Genomic DNA, 20,225 nt, shown 5'->3' on the forward strand with positions numbered 1-20,225 from the left:
AGATTCGCGACGTCGAGAACAAGAAAAACATGCTGGTCGGGTAAAGTTCGGGACCAGCCGCACGCTAACTCCGAAAGAGGTATGAACTTTAAGGGCGAATTATGATTGGTCGATTCCTCATCTTATTGACCTGGGCCGATTCCTCTATCCTCCTCCCCCATGGCCCAACCTGATTCCCAACCTGAATCTCAACTGCTGGCAAGACATTCATCCATTATTCTGTTTCTTCTCCCTGATTCCTCGAACCACTCGTAACTGAGCTTCCCAGTATCATACAGGGAAGTCCTGTCCAGTAAACGAGTGCGCATCCATTGTCGAAGCAATTCCACTTACTGACTGCTACGCTTTGAACGTGAACAACGACTTCGAAACCGCTGAACACTGTGACCCAATTGCTTAAGCTACCATTACCTTTCATTGCATTCACTGTGGTGTGGTATGGATGCAGGTGGTTTTGTCCATGGACGCTTTCAACAGATTCAGCTGCTTGTCAGACCGGTCTTTGTTCCTTTGTCTGGCCGTTTCATTGCTCGCGGTCTTTGGGATCTTTGCAATCGCCTAATGCGGCCTTACAGCGCCACAGTGGTTCTCAAACTGCTCTTGATGTCCAAGCTGCGTCGACAGCCCTCAAATACCTTCGCTCTTGCGTTGAGCAATGACTTTAAAGGCCCTTCTATGACCACACGATGCCTTCGACTCTTCGATTCCGCCCACCCTACCGCGGTGAGAAGGACGCTCTGGTCGTTCCGCGGACGCCCAAATCCCCTCGTGGGGAATACACTGGAGAGCCTGTACCGGCAGAAGACTCTACTTCTAAACGCCACCCACTAAAAGTTGTCTTCAGCGTCCTCCTCTTCGCGGGTGCCCTCTCCTGGTCTTTCTTCAGCTATCGACACCAGCTGGTCATCCCTGCCTTCCCGTCCGCGTACTGGAAGACCAACAGCACCGCACATACGGATCACCAACTCCAGACCTTCACGCCATCCTTCGGCGCAGCTCCTTCAGTATTTGCGGATAGATATGAGTTCCAGCTCCAAGGGTCCAGAGGCGATCGTGCGTGGCTGCGCATGTTTCCGAAGGGAGACGGAAGAGTATCTGTCCGCCACCCGAGGAAGTATGGACTGCCTCCCAGCGCTGCCGCGGTTGATGGAGATGGACAAGCGGTTTCTGATACCGAGATATACGATGTTGCGGTCGTGAGGCAATTGGAGTGCCTGGTAAGCTCTTCCTGACCCCGGAACCTCCCATTCCCGTCCCGGCCAACAACAGGCTGCACGATTGTATAGGATTGGATTTGTGACTGACCACGAGCTCGTTTCACGCCTAGGCGTTCATCCGCCAAATCCTAATCGACTACGACCACGAACAACACCCCCACGTTCACGAGAAAGCCCAAGTCTATCACTGCCTCGACCACGGTGAGTCAGATCTCCTCCCATATTCTTTCTTCTTGCTTCTCTCTTCTCTCTAGCGCTTGAACTGAACTAACCCCTGTCGTTTCATCAAAATTTAGTCCGACAAGCCCTTCTCTGCGCCGCTGACACGACGCTGGAACCGACGCGCGACGGCGGCGCGTTTTCGCCCCTTAACGTCAATGGTCCGCATCACTACGTCGGCCATCAGAAGACGGTGATGAGTGGATCCGCGAGCGCGTTGCATACGTGCAAGAACTGGACGGCGGTCAGGAGTTGGATTGAAGAGAACAGAGTGGCAGGAACTGAATGATGGAGAGGCTGTTATTCATAGCCTGGGATTAATTAGGGGAAGTGTAGTTAAGGGGGGCTTGTAGAGATATGGGTGAGCTGCATCATATAAAGAGAATTGATAGAGACAGATTGTCTTTCCACAGTGTACTTCGTCCCATCCTCTCCACAAGGACACCGTCCGCCTTAAGCAAATGCCGTCTGACTTGCACCTTCGTCACCATCTCCAGCATTCAGCAGTGCCCACAACTTCCCTCTCTTCCCGACCAACTCCGTAAAATCGCCCTGTTCAACCACGCTCCCCTCCTCCATGACGACGACATGGTCTGCAATCTCCATCATCTCCCGCGCGTGCGTGACCATCACAACAGTCAATTTGCCCCTTTTTCCCCGACTCAGCCTCTTGATGCTCTCTCGAATACTCGCCGCGCTTTCCCGGTCCAACGCGCTGGTCGCTTCGTCGAGGATGAGAATCTTGGGGTCGCGGATGAGCGCGCGGGCGATGACGATGCGCTGTGCTTGGCCGCCCGAGATACCGATGCCGCCGTCACCTATGATGGTTGCGTAGCCTTGCGGGAGGGATTGGATGAATTCGTGGATCTCGGCTGAGCGCGCGGCGGATTCGATGCGAGTTGCTGATCTCCAGGGGGAGTCGGGCGGGAGGCCGTACGTGATATTCTCGCGCACTGTTGCGGGGAGGAGCACGGGGATTTGTGGGACCGTGGCGATCAGAGAACGGAGAGAGGAGAGGTCCAGTGTTCGAATGTCGCGGCCGGACAAGGTGAGTGATGCCGGACCACATTCCCAGGGGTTCGAAGGGGAGAGTGCGAGGTGATCCGCCGTTGGGGCGTAGAGGCCTAGAAGCAGAGACACAATGGTTGACTTTCCAGAGCCCGAGGCTCCTACTATTGCGGTGGCTTTCCCAGGGAGTATGGTGAGATTCAGTCGTCGAAGCGCCGCTACCTCTGGTCGGGTCGGGTAGAAGAATGTCAGGTTGATAAAATGGATCGGCCCCGAGAGAGTGGCTGGATCAGCTTTGTCTAGCTGAACTTTCCCAACCTCTTCATGAGAGTCGACTTGCATGCGTGCAAGCCAAATCAGGCGACAGGCAGTATCCGCCGCAGAGCTGGTCTGAGGGATGTATGTAAGGACCGCATTCGCGTTGGCAGTACAAAACAACAGGAGCCCAAACACAGTAAATATAGAGTTGACCGGCCATTCCTGATCTTTTGCAAGGCGAGCGCCATACCAGAAAATCATAGGCGTGAAAAAAGCGATGGCGGAATCGGATAGGCCGAAGAAGAAACCGCAGTAAAAAGCTCGTCGGACGCCTGTGGAAAAGGTCTGACGGGTGGCATTGCGATACTTCTTGTGAAAGTAAGATTCTAAAGTCAGGGATCGAACTGTCTTGATGTCTGCGAAAGATTCGACGAATATTTCATTGACAACGTCACTGGCCGAGCTTGATCGAGATTCCCACACTGTAGAGACAGTTCCAAAACACTTTGCCAGAATATAGAGCACCGGAGAGGCTGCAAGACTGACCAGTGTGATCTTCCAACACAAGAACATCGACCATATTATGGCCACGGCCATCATAACAGCAATGACGAGGAGCTGGGCCGCAAACTTTTCCACAAGGTTCTTCACTTCTTCTGCATTCGTATCAAGCGAGGATATGAGAGCTGCGGGATTGTTATGTTCTTCATCGAACCAGGCCTTAGGTTGACGTAGAATACGCTGCAATGCTTGGATTCTGAGCGTGTCCACCCACGATTGACTTGCAGAGTCGAGAAGATATTGCATGAAGAAACACGCTAAACCATCGGCGAAGGCGATTCCAATCACGACCATTGAGTAGATCAAGGCTTTCCTCTGGTATCCTGTCGGCAAGTAATAGGTATCAAAGACTTGCACGAGCGCATACGAGAATGCGGCTGGCGATCCTGCGTGGACCAATGTTGCGAGCAATCCAAGAAGCAGTTTGCTTCGGTAAGCAATGTCAAGGTTAGGCCATATTGTAAGCAATATTGTGGGGAGTGAAGCTGCCGGTTGTAGTTGTTGGTTCGCTCTTTCACCAGGAAGTACGTCTGTGATATCGTGAGCTGCAATTTTGTTTCCACCACAAGAGTCGTACCTTAGAGGTGGTATGGGTAACGGTTTGTACCCGATCCTTGGGTTCCTCGGAACGGTCGGAACAAAAATGGATCTGCGAACAATGACGCCAGGACTAGCATACATTGTGGATGGCAACGTCGCTACGTGATGCTCAGATGTCCTGCTTTGATCGAGATTGTACATAGCTCTGGCACGAGCCATCGATTGTCGCTTGAGGAGACTCAGTGCAGCTCCACCGCTTGAAGATAGTCCCTTCCTTAGTCGATGTCCAAGTTGTACCCCTTGCTGAGAGCCCCGAACATCTTCGAAGTTGTGACCTTCTACACTTGCTGCTGTGTCGAAATCGAACGAGTCCTTCCTGGAGGGCAAAGATGGGATGACCGGTTTGGGCGAGTCCGCAAGGCCGCGGCGTGACATTGGTCGGTTACCATCAATGGAGCAATTGATTTGTCCGATTGTCAGCTCCTTTGCGCAGGCTCCCTGATCAGTGGCGGTACTTTTGAAGTCGGCAAGACTTCCACGCGGACCTTCCTGAATGACTCGACCGGTTTCAAGGACGTACACGAAATCATTGTCTTGTATTTGACTCAGATCATGTGTAATAACGATGGTCGTTTTTCCGCGTCGCCACTCTCGCATGGATCTCATGACGGCCATCTTGCTCGAGTTGTCAAGAGCACTTGTTGCTTCGTCCAGTATCAAGATCGGTGTATCTCTCAGACAAGCACGTGCAATGGCAATCCGCTGCTTTTGACCTCCTGAGAGAGATGAGCCACCTGTCCCAACTCTAGTGTGGATACGTTCTGGAAGTTGCTCAACAGTGCGTTCCAAAGCTGCCATCCCGAGACATTCGTTCACGCGAGCCTCAGTAACTCGATCGAATTCGCGTCGACCAAGAGCAACGTTTCTGAAAATCGTGTCATTGAAAAGTACACACTTTTGTTGCACCAGAGTGATATTGTTTCTGAGCCAGTTTGTATCAATATCTCCCAAAGCATTGTCGTCGATGAAAATTGCTCCACTCTTAGGGTGATAGAATCTCATCAGTATATTGCTGAGTGTGCTTTTCCCAGATCCGCTCCTACCCACGATAAATGTGGTCTCTCCCGCAGGAAAATATAATGTGCAGTTGTCCAGAGCGAGCGTGGTAGGTCTTGAAGGGTAAGCAAAGGAGACCTTTTCAGAGTTAGACAATCAACGTGCGACAAACACTTGAACACATACCCCCCGGATTTCGATGTTCCCTTCGCAAAATTGTGGCGATATTCCCCTTACCTGGCGCAATCGCAGCTGCCCGTCCATGACTTTGTCCACCATTGCCTCCAATGCTAGGGCTGACAATTGGCTCCGTTGGAGGATGATGCAATGTGGCAACATATCCTCAAACGCTTTCGTGGCTATGAGACAGGCCCAAAATGTCGTGACCACTTTGCCGGCAGTAGTTGCACCAGCATGAACTTGTGTTCCACCATACCAGAACCCTGCAAACATTCATGAGAGTCGATCTATGGGCAGGTGCGAGGAACTTGCCCTGGACGAACATTGCGGTTGTAGTAAAACGTACAAAACCGGACTGCAGCGCAGTAGAAAACGCCTGCTTCGAGGAGAACAAACCGGCTGCCCTGACCGCGGAAGAGTACTTCTCTCCTTCTTGGTCCTGGCTGTTGAAACACTTCACGGTCGCGATGTTTGTGACACAGTTGTTGGCTAAGCTGGTGGCAGTGTTCAAATTTTTGTTCTGCTGGTCGATGTTCGCCTGTAGATGTCGAGAAATAAGGGTGCTGCCAACGGCGATGATAGGTATATCTGAGAGCACAACCAAAGTCAACTTCCAGTTTGTGAGCATTGCGAGGCTAAGTCCAGCCAATGCTTGAACCAGGCACACAATTATGAGCCCAAGAGGTTGTGAGGTCCCTAACTGCAGTTCTCGGATCTGTCTGATATCATTAGAGAGAGGCCAAATCATGCTCGGCACGCCGTACCTCTGGAACCTGTTTAAGAGCGTCCCTACTCCGGTCGTTCGTGCCTCGTACCACTCTATTTCACGGTCGAGCAGAGATTGGAAGAGTAATTCACGAATTCTCCTTGCCTGCATCTCGCCGAACACTAGCCAGAGGCTAAAAAGGATGCCCTTGAAGAAAAAGGTGGCGGCTGCCACTCCCAAGAGCGCATAGAGACTACCCAGAGAGCGCTCCATGAAGGTCGAGCCGTCAGTCTTTCCAGCAGCAAAGTCTGAAAATGTGTCGAAGAATTTCCCAAAAAAGAATGCCATTGCTGGTTGTAAGCATCCTGCTGCGGATGAGAGGATGACGGCCGGCAATAATACGGACAGGTGTGCTTTTGCTGTGAAGTTGAAAATGCTTCTCCAGCGACCGAAGAAGACATGTTTCTGCGGCGCTTCGTTAGACTCATTTTGACGTTCATCTGGTGTACTTGTGGTCATGTCGCGAAGATGGAACCTTGACTAGACATTGTCGACAGGGTCCAACGTTTCAATGGCGCGAACCGATCGCAGGGGACGAGACATCAAGAATCAACAACTTGAACCATGCAAAGTCATTATTGAAAACAATGTTCATTCCTCGATTTGAATGTTGAATGCCAAGGCCGTCGACGGCACACCTTGATATTGTTCTTGTGGAATGTGCAGGTGTACCCAAGGGGCCCTGGCACTGAGACCTCTGGGACTCGGTGCGCTTCAAAAAGAGGCCTCTGGAGCCGTCTTGTTGCTGTTACCAACGGCTCGGCATTGTTTCTGGTGGTCCAATTTGCGGTTGGCGTGCTCCTCTCCATCTTTACGACTTCTCCTTCTGGGCGTTTTCGTATATCCAGTCGTTCAGCCCAGCCCTGTTCCTAGCAATTTCTATCGCATAAAACTGCACCCGGATTACGAAAATTGTTTCTTTTTCGCCATACTCGGTCTTGGGGCTCTTCCGCAACATGGTGCCGAAGTTGTAGTCCTCGATTTTCTTTTCGCCCTTTTCGTAGACCTTGGCAAATTCGCGCCACTTCTCTTTGCCCTCTTTGCTCTTCATGGCATCCTCATCAATCTCTTCAGCTGGGTCGAAGTCCGGAAATTCACGCTTGAAGTGCTCTAGAATCTCGTCGTCAAGTCGAGTCAAGCGAAGTTTTGAGCCGGGCAACTTTTCGAGGATACTCCAATAGACGGTCATTTGTTGCACTGCCTTCACCGCGAACTGCTTCTCCATGTCCTCATAATTCGGGGCGTTCTCCGCGTCGATGACGTTGGTAAGGGACATCTTAGCGGCCTTATGGTGTTGATCTCTGAAATTTTCGTACCCGGTAAGTTCGACTTTCGAAATCTGCGGATACGATTTATTCGATTATCCAGAGAATGTTTCTGGCTCAGATGCTTTGTGGATTTCCGGGATGGTTTTTCTTCAGCAAAGTCTGTCACAAAAATGAATCTTGAAACTCGACATCGACAATATGCCAAAACAGGTTAGCACATCTTGGCAAACACGTGACATTTATCCGGTGAAGCATTTTGACCAGGAAATGCAAGTGCCTCGAAGTTGGTGCCCAGGTGGTCAACGACCACGACTGTTCGATCGCTCCAACTGCTCTTCATAATCTGCTGCAACCTTGCTTCAGACAGACACGGGACTGGTCTCTCAGACAGCTCCATGAATTAGCCGTTGCCTTCAGTAAACCGGGCTTGGTCAGACATGCAGGGTGCCAGATCAATCGGCCCTCGTCGCGCGGCCCGCCTTGTCCGCCCACAAGGGGACGGCATATCGCTTGCCTCGGCAGGGTATCTAGCGGGATGGTGCTGGCGATTCTGTCCCGGGGGGGATTGAGATCATGTCCGGGGAGATATGGAGCCTGAGGAGCGTTCTATTTCTCCTATGTATTAGCCAGAATGCGCTGCCCACCCAAGGCCTTGATGGAGCAACCCTTTTCAAAACTTTCGGCAACCAAATAAACCATCACGATGAGGCAGTATCACAATAACCAGTCAGCCCCAGACCAAACATCTGCAACGCCGCAACGATCACCCCTCTTCGTCGCCCAGTTACCTTCCAGCAGCCATGGCAGAAGGCAGATTCAGAGGGTGCTGATTGCGAATAGAGGCGAAATCGCTTGTCGAATCATTGCAACATGTCGGAAACTAGATCTAACTTCGATTGCCATTTATGCACAAGAAGACTCGTCTTCGCGCCATGTTGCTGAGGCAGATGAAGCTGTCAATTTAGGAAGCATCAATCAACCCGGAGGAAACCCATTTCTGAACATCCAGCTTCTTGTTGATGTTGCACGATCGAGGGGCGTTGATGCCATCCATCCGGGCTATGGCTATCTCAGCGAAAACGAAAAGTTTGCGGACGCTGTACGCCAAGCAGGACTGATCTTTATTGGACCAAGTTCCCAAGCCATGTCAACGTTGGGCGACAAGCGGAATTCAAAGGACTACCTGAGGAAACATGCGCCAAGTGTTCCGCTCATTCCAGGATTCACAGGCTCAAGCCAGAATGTCGAAGAGTTGGAATCCGCAGCAGAAAATGTAGGGTTTCCGGTGATGCTAAAAGCGTCTGCTGGAGGCGGCGGTCGCGGGATGCGGATTGTTCGAGAGCGCTCGCAACTTGCGGGCGAGCTTGCTCGCGCACAATCCGAGGCTCAGCGTTCCTTTGGATCGAGCGATTGTATTCTGGAGAAGTACATCGAAGCGGCCAAACACGTCGAAGTCCAGATCATTGGTGATAGCCATGGCAAAGTCTTCTCATTGTGGGAGAGAGAATGCTCAGTTCAGCGACGGCACCAGAAGATTATCGAGGAGACACCGTCCCCATTTCTATCACCCGAACAGAGGCAAAGAATGTGTGCAGTTGCTGTTCAAATAGGCGAGCTCATTGGCTATGAGGGTGCCGGCACTGTCGAGTTTGTCGTTGACGCCAGGGACGGAAGTTTCTATTTTCTCGAAGTCAACACGCGCCTGCAAGTCGAGCACCCCATCACGGAAGAAGTTACGGGCCTAGACATTGTCTCTCTGCAATTGTTTGTGGCCGCCGGAGGATCACTAGCCAGTCTCGCCGTCCTACAGCGCATTCCACAAAAGGGCCATGCTATCGAGTGCCGCCTCTGCGCCGAAGATCCCAGTAGTGACTTTATGCCACAGAATGGCACCATTCAACTGTGGCGCGAGTCAGACCAGTACCCGGGGTCAAGAGACGTACGATACGAGACCTCTGTACAAACTGGATCCAGCATATCCATCTACTTTGATTCGATGATCGCGAAAATTGTGGTATGGGCGCCAACAAGAGCCATGGCAATCTCGAAAATGGTCAAGGTGTTGGCAAACACGGTATGCGCAGGCGTGAAAACCAACCAACTTTTCCTGCAGGCCTGCCTTTTACACCACAGTTTTCATGATCCGGCATACACGACCTCGCTCATCCCGACACATGTGCAAAGTCTGCTGAAGAATCCCTACACCGAATCTGCCCAAGACATGATATCTATGCTCTCACTTGTTCCGGGTCTGGTGCTGAGGAACGAAGCATCTCGGTTGATGACCGACGCAAGACCTTTTAGGCACGTCACTCGAGGGTTCAGGAATCAATACTTTGATCCCGTCAATCGCAGCACAACTATAATTGTCCCTTCAGAGCCGTCATCCGCCCAAACGCCGATCTTGTCGATTTGGACTGCCCTGTCCCGAGGCGAGAGTGGCCACTCAAAATACCAGGCTACATTAGTCCCCATTCCGTCCGGCGAAGACGACAGTGCCTCATCAGACACTACCGCAAGCCGCAACAATTCTGAGGCCTACCAAATATCTCGGCAATATCATGCCATCAGCCACAAGCTCAGAGATACCTCTCTGGCCCAGGCTCCACAGTACACGGTAGAATTCACAAAGTGGAGAGATATACAACATACCAATACCACGGGCGACAACGCCGCCGCATGGAGAACGGTATCAGTAGCCATCTCAATCAACCAATCCATAATCCACGCCCACATCGCTACAGACACACCTTCCAACCCTGCCTCATCCACCGGCTCGTACCAGACGGTCTTGTGCCACTTCCCAGGGCTAGGGACCTGGGTGGAATACAAATGCTACAGCACCCTCAATTACATGGAGAGTCTACGACAAGGCGGCGTCTCGGCGGCGTCTTCGACATCCAAAGTGATCAAGTCGCCCATGCCGTGCAAGGTCCTCTCGGTGCTCAAGTCCCAAGGCGATCATGTCAAGGCTGGGGAAGTGGTCATGGTCATTGAGAGCATGAAGATGGAGACAAACATCTGCATCAATGTGGATGGCAAGTTCATGACTGGCGTCAAGAATGGGGATGCCGTCAATGACGGGGCGGTGTTGTGCTGGGTTGAATAGAGGCAGTGGCGTGCAGTGGCAGTAATTTTTATACAGTAAAATACGAATGACTATGTATATAGAGAAAATCTCAATTTTTCTTCAGCGAGATCCGATGCGGTTGAGGACTCGATATGGCGAATGTGCACAGATAGTCCATTGTCGTTCTCTCACGGCAAGCATCTCATGCGTAGCAGCTTGTAAGACTGTCTAAAGCTGACAGTACAAACACTGCCCGCCAGACGCCCGCTCTCTCTCTCTATACACAAGTTGACGTGCCCGCCAACCAAGACCCCGGCGACCCACTTACCACAGTGTACGGCATTCTTCCCACCTGGTACCACCAAGCTTCATAATCTACGAGGATGATGCCGAGGAGTATGCGCCACTCAGAGACGAGTCTACGAGTATCTATCCATCCTTTCCTTCCGTGCATCTGTCCACGTAGCCGACTAATCCCAACCCGGCCCGCCCACGGCCAAGACCAAGACCGATGCGGAACCCGGAAACCGGGTGGTTCGCCCCGCCAGGCTCCACGAGGTCCATCCGCCCCAGATCAGCCCGAAGCAATTCGATCGTTACGGAGTACGGAGTGCGCAGTGCCTCGGCCTAGGTGCATATGTAGGAGAAATGCAGCATGCACCGCGTAGATCACACGCCAGGTGGGCAGGTAGGAATAGTACGAGCAGCCTGCATGCGTCTTCATGCGCAAGAAAGCAGGGACGTTGGTCCACCCAGCGTGACAGTCGTCAAAATATCTCCCCCCACAACTCCGCCTCGGCTGAGGCGAACGTGTGAGGCCCATGCCATTGCAGGGGTTTGGGTGGGTTCAAATGGCCGAGCAGTGAAATAGGTTTGATAAAAAGGGTTTCTTCCAGCACAACTCACGTAGAAGAAGAGAATAAACATCCCTCTCTGTTCTTGTATTTTGACCTTTGATCGTTTGAAAGTTTGGTGCTTCTTCCCACAATGGCTCCCTCCATCTCCCCAGCACCCTACGCAGATCCGCCCTGGCTCTCTCGCGATGTGAGTCCCTACTACACCGCGAGCCACCGGCGCCTCCAGGCCGAAGCGCGCGAATACGTCACCACTCACATCACGCCGTTCTGTGAGGACTGGGAACGACAGGGCTCCGTTCCCAAGGATGTCATACTCAACCACGCGCGGTTGGGATATATGGCCGTCTCCATCTATCCGCTTGCCGTGGCGCAGATAAAGGCCCTGGGCCAGAGACTGCCTGGAGACATCGACCCGGAAGAGTGGGATGGGTTCCACGACCTGATCGTGATCGACGAGATTGCCAGGTGTGGCTACCTGGGCGTGATCTGGGCGTTGAGTTGCGGCAATTCCATCGGCGCTCCGCCTCTGATAAATTTCGGAAGTGAAGAGCAGAAGGCGAGATTCTTGCCGGACGTAATCGCTGGTAGATCGCGGTTTTGTCTTGGTGTCACTGAGCCAGACGGTAATTCCCCACCCAACTCTCTTTTGATTCTGTACCATGGTCCTAACTCGATATAGCCGGGTCTGACGTGGCGGGTATCACAACGACGGCAGAGCGTCGTGGCGATGTATATATCGTGAACGGAGCGAAGAAGTGGATCACGAACGCCATATTCGCTGACTATTGCACCGCCGCGGTACGCACAGGTGAACCAGGCCGATCGGGAGTGTCTGCCCTGATAATACCGCTCAGTGCTCCCGGTGTCAAATGCAGCAAAATCGAAAACTCTGGGGTCAATGCCAGCGGCTCCACATATATCGAGTTTGACGACGTTGCGGTACCTGTGTCAAATCTCCTAGGCACAGAAAACCGTGGGTTCGATATCATCATGTCGAACTTCAACCATGAAAGACTTTGGCTGGCTTGCACATCTCTTCGCATGGCGCGTGTCTGCATCGAAGACGCTCATGCCCATGCGCTCAGAAGAGAAACTTTCGGCAAGCCCCTGATTGCGAACCAGGTGATCTCGGCTAAGTTTGCGGACTTTGCGCGTGATGTCGAACCCGTTTATGCGTACCTGGAATCAATTGTGTACTTGACGGAGCACGAGCGAAAGAGAAAGGCTCAAGGTCGCCGCGCGGGTAACCTGGCCGCATCCCAGGGGGACCTCAATCTTGGAGGAATGATCGCCACCCTGAAGACCAGCGCCGGCCGGGTACTTGAGCGTGTCAACCGAGATGCGCAGCAGATCATGGGCGGAGCAGGCTATTCGAGGACGGGAAAGGGTGCCAGAATCGAGCAAATCAGTCGAGATGTACGGGTCATGGTTGTGGGCGGAGGCAGTGATGAGATATTGAGCGACCTTGCAGTCAAGCTAGAGACAAAGGAGTTGCAAAGGCTGACTCGTCCATCGAGCAAGTTGTGACATTAAAGATCCACGGGGTATCAAAAAGCAGCCGAAGATCTGTTGGAAAACGTGGGTTGTGTAAATCCCTGCATGCCGTTATCTCCCATGGCTTCTGACAAAATTTCCCCCATGTCTTCACCCAGCATACGGGCGTACGTTGGAGGCAATACACCACTTCCGTTGAATTGGCTTCCCGGAATATTCGTGCTGTCGGAAGCCACCGACTCGGTAATGTTTGGACGCAAGTGTCCTGTTCCGGGTAGTAGATCTGCCGGAGACGTACTCTCACCGGGCCGCATGTTACGGGGTAACCAAGCATAATCAAGGAGCTGCCATAGCATATTTCCAAGTGGAACAGTCACTTTCTGTGCCAGGCTCACAGGGTTTGTGAGAACCCTTGCAACCCCGGGATCCAGCTTGAATGAGCGGAGAAGGGTACCCTTGAAATTCGATTAGCGCACATTCTTCAATTTGTTTGGCCTATCATGGCACTATCATCGTGTAGTATAGTGGGATGGCATGCAAGGCGATCGATGCATGCAGGAGGTCCTTATCACTTACCATGTAGCTCACATGACCCCATCGCACCGGTTCACGTTGTAGAAATTTCAGCGCAGCCTGGACGTGTTTCCTCGAATTCTGCGCGACTTCTGCGTCATCGCTTTTCTCATATATGCTATGTATCACCCCTGCCGCCATTGCACAATACCCATAAAAGCTGGGATGGCTAAGGGGGCCATACGTTTCCAGATCGTCGAGAAGCTCAAGGAGGTTTGTGGCGTGCTTTTGGCATCTTTGTAGCGCTTCTTGCACGAAACTTAGAGGGACGGGTAATGTATAAGCCTGGAAGAAGCGGTATAATATGAATGGGTGGTTGAGAAGACAGTTGTTGAGGTGATAGAGGGCATGAGCGTAGACAATGTGACTGACTTGTGACGGTGATGCGGATTCGGTGAACGAAGGCTGTCGATTTAGCGCCTCGGAAATGGTGCTAAAGGCACATGGCGAGTGGCTTTCGTAGAACAATAAGATGCTCTGTACTTCATAATATTTTGACCGTGGATCCCAGAGGACGTGCGTCGTGTTCAAAGTGCGCTTCAAGCTAAACCGTATAAATCGGCCCAGTGCCGACGCCATGATTATGGTCATGGCAAAGGGATCCAGGTTCTGGTGGTTGGAACCTGACGGGTTTTCAACAACAGCGGTCAAAATTGGCACAGGGCCGCCATCAAGCCCATCTCTGAAAAGACCTTCATGGCATGGAAGACGGACGGTGCAGTCTTCATCGAGAAGTGAGGGAGGCCGGTTGGGCCCGACTGACATGATGATATCGAGTAGATAGACGGACCAGAATATTCGACGCCGCTCTTCTTGTTCGTGGACGGGAAGTTGTTGGTCGGGCTCTTCGTTCAGACGCAGGGCTTGTGCGAACCGACACGATAGAGCCAGTTTCACCCAGCCGATCTTTGGACGTCCGGCTGCAGTCGATGCTGAGTCAACCTTTGCATACCTGGAAGAAAGCGTCTCGCCAAACTCACCTGCGAAATCAACAATCGCCAACATGGCCAAAGCTACCACCATCCATGGCTCTAAGCTCTCGGCGTCTGAGAATGAGTGCTCGAATATCTGCCCAAAGGACGCCTGGGCGTAGGCATCTATAGCCTCGCCACGACGTTGTTGATAGAATTCATGGTCGGAGAAGCGGCAGGCAGCAGCAGCAAAAGCATAGAGTAGATATTCTGGCAATGCTCCGGATTCATAGTCATGGCGAAACATGTCTTCATGGAAAAATGCGTAAGGCTGGTTGTGACAACGATCAAAGTAGATTTGAACAAGAGATCTAAAGATTGCGGGATCTGGGAGGAAGGCGAAATCGCTATTCGTCCGGACGATCTCGTCGACAACAGGAGGCTGGTCGGCTGACTGATTGATTGTCGTCTGTGGCGACACGGAAGCGAACAGATTGAAAGCATTGTCCGCGTCCAGAAAGCTCAGCCGAGACTCGAGCAAAGCGACTCTTGCAGCGAGACTTGCATTGTGAGCGGCTGTACTTGACGAGGATGGGGCTCGGCCCGTGTCCACGAGTCGCTCAGGCGAGGCATCTTCGTCGCCATCCCACGTACAGCGCTGATTCAGGCGCGCACAAAAGGCACACACTGGCTTCTCCCCCGAGCAGCGCGTCTTCTTTCTGCCAATCACTATCAGCCCATGTTGATAAGTGCTCGAGGTGCGATGTCGAAAGCATTGTCTGAAGACCGCGTCTCCGTTGCCCACAGGATCGACTCACCTTCTGCAGTTGAGACACGCCTGGCGGGCTCTTTTAGCCTCGCGCCTGTCATCCATGAAGGCTGATAGATATGCAAAGCTCAAAGACGGGATTTACACAGGGAAGCGGCATCTCCAGAGGGCTGATGCAGAAGTACCAGGTAAGTGGCAAGTAAAGCCAAGGTAAGCGAGAAGAAGTGGTGTGCGCCCCGGTGGTGTCTATTAGCCTACATCGGGTGCTTTGTCTGACAGGACGAAGCCCCGCCCTCGTTATGACAGACTGCATCTACGCAGGGAGAAATCTATCTGTCAGACTGAATTGATTTTAAGTACAGCTCTCGAGCTCTTCGACCTCGCTCCGCCCACACTCCCCAAGACTCCTCGTCTCGTCTGCCAATTTTATTCTCGTTTGCCGTATCGCATCATATCCTTGCCAACGCCCGGTGTCCTGCGCTTCCTTGCACTCCTGGTATTTGCACGATTTCTAGACACATTGCAAGCACATCGCGAGTGTCTCGAGGATCAATCACTCCGTCATCGAGCATGTACGCGCTTGTCCGGTACGCACTGCTATCTCTCTGGACCTCCTTCTGCAGACGCTGCACTCTCGCTTCCACTTCCTCGGGTTTGAGAATCACTCCTTTGCTTCGGGCACTGTTGGCTTCAACCTGAGCCATGACCCCGGACAGCTGCTCTGGTCCCATAACGCTGCACCGTCCGGTTGGCCAGGTGAATAGAAAGCGTGGCCGATATGACCTTCCACACATGGCATAGTTGCCTGCTCCATATGATGCCCCTAAGATGACGGAAATATGTGGCACCTTTGAGCAACTGACCGCGGATACAAACTGCGCCCCCTTTTTGATGATTGCGGCATGCTCAGCCTTCGAGCCGACCATGAACCCCGTCACGTTGTGAAGAAAGACGATCGGTGTGTTCTGTTGGTTGCACAGGCGAATGAATTGCGTGCCCTTTGACGCCTCGTCCGGGTTGATAATGGGTGTCTGGTTTGCAATTATCCCAACACGCATCCCTACTTCAAATCAGTACTTGTTTCTCGTCACAATTCAGCTCAGAACTTACCCATGATATAGGCCCACCCTGTTAACAAATTGCTGCCGTATTCTGGTTTGAACAAGGCCAAACGTGACTCGTCAACCAACCGAAGAACTACCTCCTTCATATCGAAAGGTTTCCGGACGTCAGGATTGACTATGGAAAATATGTCCTCAATTGGATAACGAGGTGCAAGTGGCGGACGCATAGGCTGCACTGGTCGATTCCGGGGCGACAGAGTGCTGACCCATTCGCGAGCCTTCCGGACTGCATCAAACTCGTCAAAGGCAATCTGATCCGCGAGGCCGGTAACAGTCCCGTGAACTCGAGCCCCTCCCAGCTCTTCTGCGCCGATGTTTTCGCCGGTAGCCATTTTGACCAGAGGAGGACCGGCGAGGAATACTTGCGCTTGATTTTCCACGAAAATGGTATAATCTGACAGCCCAGGGTGGTAGGCGCCACCAGCTGTTGAAGAGCCGAAAACAATGGCACAGGAAGCCTGTCCATTCTGGGTTCGCACAGCGAGATCACGAAAAATCTGTCCACCCTTGTGGAACACACGAAATTGCTGCGGAAGAAAGACTCCTGCCGACTGCACAAGGGCAACGATTGGTAGGTCATTCTCATTGGCGATCTCCGTCACTCTGTTTTGTTTGATCACCGTCAACTCGTTCCATGCGCCGCCACTTTGTGTTGCGATGTGTGCAAGTATGAGGCAGATGCGGCCGCTGATGCTTCCGATACCAGCCAAGAGGCTTGCACAGGGGCTGGAGTCTGGCAAGTCGAACCCGGTAAACGAGCCCAGTTCAAGAAATGACGAGTCGGGGTCCAACAGCAAGGATATCCTGTCTCTTGCCAACAATTGTCCCCTCATCTCATGTTTGTTGATGGACTGATGGTTCCCTTCGGATGTGGTCCTTCTCAGATTTGTGGAGAACTCCTCCATCACCGGCTGCCATGCTTCTCGATTCGATTTATACGGCTCTCTGGTCACATCGAGATGCGACTCAACCACGGGGAAAGAAGTAGCGTGCGACATATTGAAATGGGGTTTGAGGTAGAGCAAAGTTGACCTAGAGACAAACCTGGTGAAACGAGCTTCAGGATTCAATGTGATATGGGAGTCCGCCATCTCGACCCCAGTGCCTGAGTATGGCGATGGACGGCTGGGCCGAGGCTGCCCCGGGTTCGACGGTGTTTCGGAATCCCAGCGCCCACCCCTGCAAGGCGGGCCGCCATAGCGGAACCGGCTCCACATCCACCATGAGTCGCAGCAGAGGTCAAGGCATGTATACCTTTATGCCGACTATGCTCAAGTCTATAGTTCCGCTCTTGGCCACCAATTTTGGGGTTCTCACACGTCTACTGTGTCTGCAGCAGCATCACTAGGACTATCGCTGAGACTCTGAGGACGTGCATACATTACGAAGTATACTATGACAAGCATTGATCTTGCCCGCCGTTCAACGGGACCAACGACAACAATGTCGTCCGCTTCTTCTTTTGTTTCAGGCCCCCGAACGCCGCCCTTATTCGAGGAGCCTCTGGGAGAACTCGTGCATCGACAGGCTGCTCGATATGGAGACCACCCGGCAGCCACCTTCTCCTGGCAACGTCACACGCTCTCATACAACGATCTCGCAAGTCGAAGTGAAGCAATTGCAAAGTCGATGTTGGCCAGAGGGTTGAGGCATGGAGATAATATTGCAATCATGGCCGGGAATTGCTATCAGTACCTCGAAACGTTCATTGCTGCTGCCCGGATAGGCTGCCCGTTCGTCGTCCTAAATAACACTTATACCCCGAAAGAGCTGGTCTCTGCGCTGAGCGTAACCTGCAAGTTTCCCTACTTTCGTCTCCACGAATCTCGTCTGATTAGAATTACAGCATGCAAACTTCTCTTTATCGCTGCAAAAATCCGACTGAAAGACCTGTCTACGCACATTGAAGCGGTGGCCAAGGATCTGAGCAGTCTGCCCTGTGTTTCCCTGGCAGCAGATGACAACGCAACGCACAAGTCATTGGGGTTGTGCACCTATTCGTCTTTCGTGTCTGAGGGAAGGAACATCGACCAGGCAACACTAAAGCGAGCAGAGAGCCGTGTTAGGTGTGAAGATGTTGTTAACCTCCAATTTACTTCCGGTATGTCAAATTGTCCTATGCACGCTTTCAAAGCCCCGACTGACAGGAATAGGAACCACTGGCGCTCCGAAAGCAGCCATGCTGACTCACAGGTTATCAGAGCCCCCATCCGGTTGAGATCAAGTTACCATGCTAACCAGCTGTTCAGGAATCTAATCAACAATGGCCGCTATATCGGAATGATCATGCACTTGAACTCCTCTGACATCATATGTTGTCCACCTCCCCTGTTCCACTGCTTCGGTCTTGTGATAGGCTTCCTGTCGTCATTCACCCATGGCAGCAGAATTGTGTTCCCCTGCGATCAATTCGATGCTGACTCGGTCCTCGACGCATTGGAAGAAGAGAAATGTACTGCGCTCCTCGGCGTGCCGACTATGTTCATTGCAGAAATTGAAGCCAACAAAGCCAAAAAGTACAAAATCTCGTCCGTCAAGACGGGGCTCGTTGCAGGGGCATCGGTTCCGCCAGCATTGGTGAAGCAATTAGACCAGGAGTTCGGCATCAAAGGAATGCTTATCCCGTATGGAATGACCGAGACCAGTCCAGTGACGTTCATGACTTCGTTTGACGACACGGAAGAAAAAAGAACCAAGACCGTTGGGAGAGTGCTACCACATACGATGGCTAAGATTGTCGACCGCGCTGGGAACATAGTCCCACGCGGAGTGCGAGGAGAGCTCTGCGTAAGCGGATATTCTGTGCAGAAAGGATACTACAAGAATCCAGCAAAGACGGATGAAGCAATGAAGAGGGATGAAAATGGTATACTGTGGATGTATACTGGTGATGAATGTGTCATTGACGAAGATGGTTACTGCTCTGTGACTGGACGGATCAAGGATATTATTATTCGCGGTAAGTCAACAAGTCTAACACTCCCGTTGACTTTCCTTCTGTGGCTTTGACCCCTTGCGTGATCATCACTGACGTCCGAGGGCATGACTAGGTGGTGAAAACATCTTCCCTGTCGAGATTGAAAATTGCCTGGCCGAGCATCCCTCCATCGCCGAGGCCAGCTGCGTTGCCATCAAAGACGCCAGGTATGGCGAAGTTGTTGGTGCGTTTCTCCGTGCGCAAGCACGACCTGGCTGCCTCGACCTCGACCTCAAGGACGAGGGAAACAGAACGCGGCTCATGAGGCCGAGCTGGAATGAAGTCAACAATTGGGTGCGCAAGTCGCTGGGCAGCCACAAAGCGCCGAGGTATGTTTTCTGGATCGGCGATGACGGCGTAGGCAACGAGTTTCCCAAGACCGGCAGTGGGAAGATCATGAAGCATATCCTTCGTGACGTCGGGGAGAGGCTGGTGCAGATGGGTAGAGGGACGGAAGAGAAGGGAGGGGCAGTGAGAGCCAGGCTGTGAGGGTTCTTGCAGATCTCAAAACCAGCGGTAGGTGTTACGAGGTATAGAGGCTATAATCGTAGACCATACAGGAGGAACTCCGTCTTGTTTGTGCTGCCTACCTACAACACAGGTATAATAACCACCTACTTTCCCCTTAGTGAATAGCTGCCCAGGAGTTAGTTACATTGGTCCCATAGCGTACCTACTTAGGTAGGTAACATCTCCCATGTTTACCTACTGCTTCCACCACCTGAAGATACATCCCAAGAACTCCATACGACGGATATGATGTGACATCATACACGGATACCACAAACCGTTCTGCGTTATAGGTAGCGAGGTCCTCATACCCAGTAGGCATCAATACCTACCTACCTAGGTAGGTAGGTACTCGTAGAGGTTGGGGTGAGAGCCTCGGGCCCCCACTCCCGGCTCGATCCGTGTGGTGATTGGGCACGGGTTCCATGCCGGGCCCACAACTCGACAAGGAGCCACCACCGGCGCCACCTGCATGTTTGCACGTCTGCAACCCGGCCCTGGGGTAAAATTCTGAGCAAGGCTCCGAGGTTATTTTTGAGATCGGACTTTGAGGGGGTGGAGTGAGAAGAGAGTCACGGCCTTGTCAACCAACGCATCGATTTCGCGCGATTCGGCACCAGATTCGCTCCCGTTTGCGGGATTTCCAGATACCGTTCCACGTACACGTCAAAGGGATAATAAGACTACGGTACGGTAGGTGACGGGCGGACTTTTACTTTCAAATGAGTCTTCTGCAGGTGTTTTGGCCCGGTTCTTCTCGTTGTCGTCTATTCTCCGGGCTTGCCGGGGATTACAGACTGTCGGGCTCGATACATTCCGTTTATTTTGGTTATTACTACAAGAGTGTCTCGAAATGGAGGTTTGCAC

General features: G+C 52.3%; 8 protein-coding genes across 8 annotated transcripts; 4 read left to right on the plus strand and 4 right to left on the minus strand.

The window, feature by feature from the left end:
- Nucleotides 1–686: 686 nt before the first annotated feature.
- Nucleotides 687–1,725, plus strand: Z520_06445 (uncharacterized protein; the record flags this gene model as incomplete). Its single annotated transcript, XM_016776945.1, has 3 exons — nt 687–1,217; nt 1,328–1,418; nt 1,514–1,725. The coding sequence occupies 3 exons, from the start codon at nt 687–689 to the stop codon at nt 1,723–1,725; spliced, it is 834 nt and encodes a 277-aa protein (XP_016631790.1).
- Nucleotides 1,726–1,889: 164 nt separating this feature from the next.
- Nucleotides 1,890–6,264, minus strand: Z520_06446 (uncharacterized protein; the record flags this gene model as incomplete). The annotated part of the gene is made up of 3 exons (XM_016776946.1): nt 1,890–4,997; nt 5,046–5,302; nt 5,436–6,264. The coding sequence occupies 3 exons, from the start codon at nt 6,262–6,264 to the stop codon at nt 1,890–1,892; spliced, it is 4,194 nt and encodes a 1,397-aa protein (XP_016631791.1).
- A 352-nt stretch (nt 6,265–6,616) lies between these two features.
- Z520_06447 (uncharacterized protein) lies at nt 6,617–7,081 on the minus strand (the record flags this gene model as incomplete). The annotated part of the gene is made up of 1 exon (XM_016776947.1): nt 6,617–7,081. One exon carries the CDS (start codon nt 7,079–7,081, stop codon nt 6,617–6,619), a length of 465 nt encoding a protein of 154 aa, XP_016631792.1.
- A 695-nt stretch (nt 7,082–7,776) lies between these two features.
- On the plus strand, nt 7,777–10,182 carry Z520_06448 (uncharacterized protein; the record flags this gene model as incomplete). Its single annotated transcript, XM_016776948.1, has 1 exon — nt 7,777–10,182. The coding sequence occupies one exon, from the start codon at nt 7,777–7,779 to the stop codon at nt 10,180–10,182; it is 2,406 nt and encodes an 801-aa protein (XP_016631793.1).
- Nucleotides 10,183–11,130: 948 nt separating this feature from the next.
- Nucleotides 11,131–12,527, plus strand: Z520_06449 (uncharacterized protein; the record flags this gene model as incomplete). The annotated part of the gene is made up of 2 exons (XM_016776949.1): nt 11,131–11,623; nt 11,680–12,527. 2 exons carry the CDS (start codon nt 11,131–11,133, stop codon nt 12,525–12,527), a joined length of 1,341 nt encoding a protein of 446 aa, XP_016631794.1.
- A 434-nt stretch (nt 12,528–12,961) lies between these two features.
- Nucleotides 12,962–14,852, minus strand: Z520_06450 (uncharacterized protein; the record flags this gene model as incomplete). Its single annotated transcript, XM_016776950.1, has 4 exons — nt 12,962–13,000; nt 13,071–13,987; nt 14,048–14,697; nt 14,797–14,852. The coding sequence occupies 4 exons, from the start codon at nt 14,850–14,852 to the stop codon at nt 12,962–12,964; spliced, it is 1,662 nt and encodes a 553-aa protein (XP_016631795.1).
- A 344-nt stretch (nt 14,853–15,196) lies between these two features.
- Z520_06451 (uncharacterized protein) lies at nt 15,197–16,869 on the minus strand (the record flags this gene model as incomplete). Its single annotated transcript, XM_016776951.1, has 2 exons — nt 15,197–15,807; nt 15,858–16,869. The coding sequence occupies 2 exons, from the start codon at nt 16,867–16,869 to the stop codon at nt 15,197–15,199; spliced, it is 1,623 nt and encodes a 540-aa protein (XP_016631796.1).
- Nucleotides 16,870–17,314: 445 nt separating this feature from the next.
- Z520_06452 (uncharacterized protein) lies at nt 17,315–19,337 on the plus strand (the record flags this gene model as incomplete). Its single annotated transcript, XM_016776952.1, has 4 exons — nt 17,315–17,972; nt 18,025–18,064; nt 18,121–18,830; nt 18,922–19,337. The coding sequence occupies 4 exons, from the start codon at nt 17,315–17,317 to the stop codon at nt 19,335–19,337; spliced, it is 1,824 nt and encodes a 607-aa protein (XP_016631797.1).
- Between the last annotated feature and the right edge of the window lie 888 nt (nt 19,338–20,225).

Source organism: Fonsecaea multimorphosa (assembly GCF_000836435.1).
Source record: "Fonsecaea multimorphosa CBS 102226 unplaced genomic scaffold supercont1.12, whole genome shotgun sequence".
In the NCBI taxonomy this organism is placed as follows: Eukaryota; Fungi; Ascomycota; class Eurotiomycetes; order Chaetothyriales; family Herpotrichiellaceae; genus Fonsecaea; species Fonsecaea multimorphosa.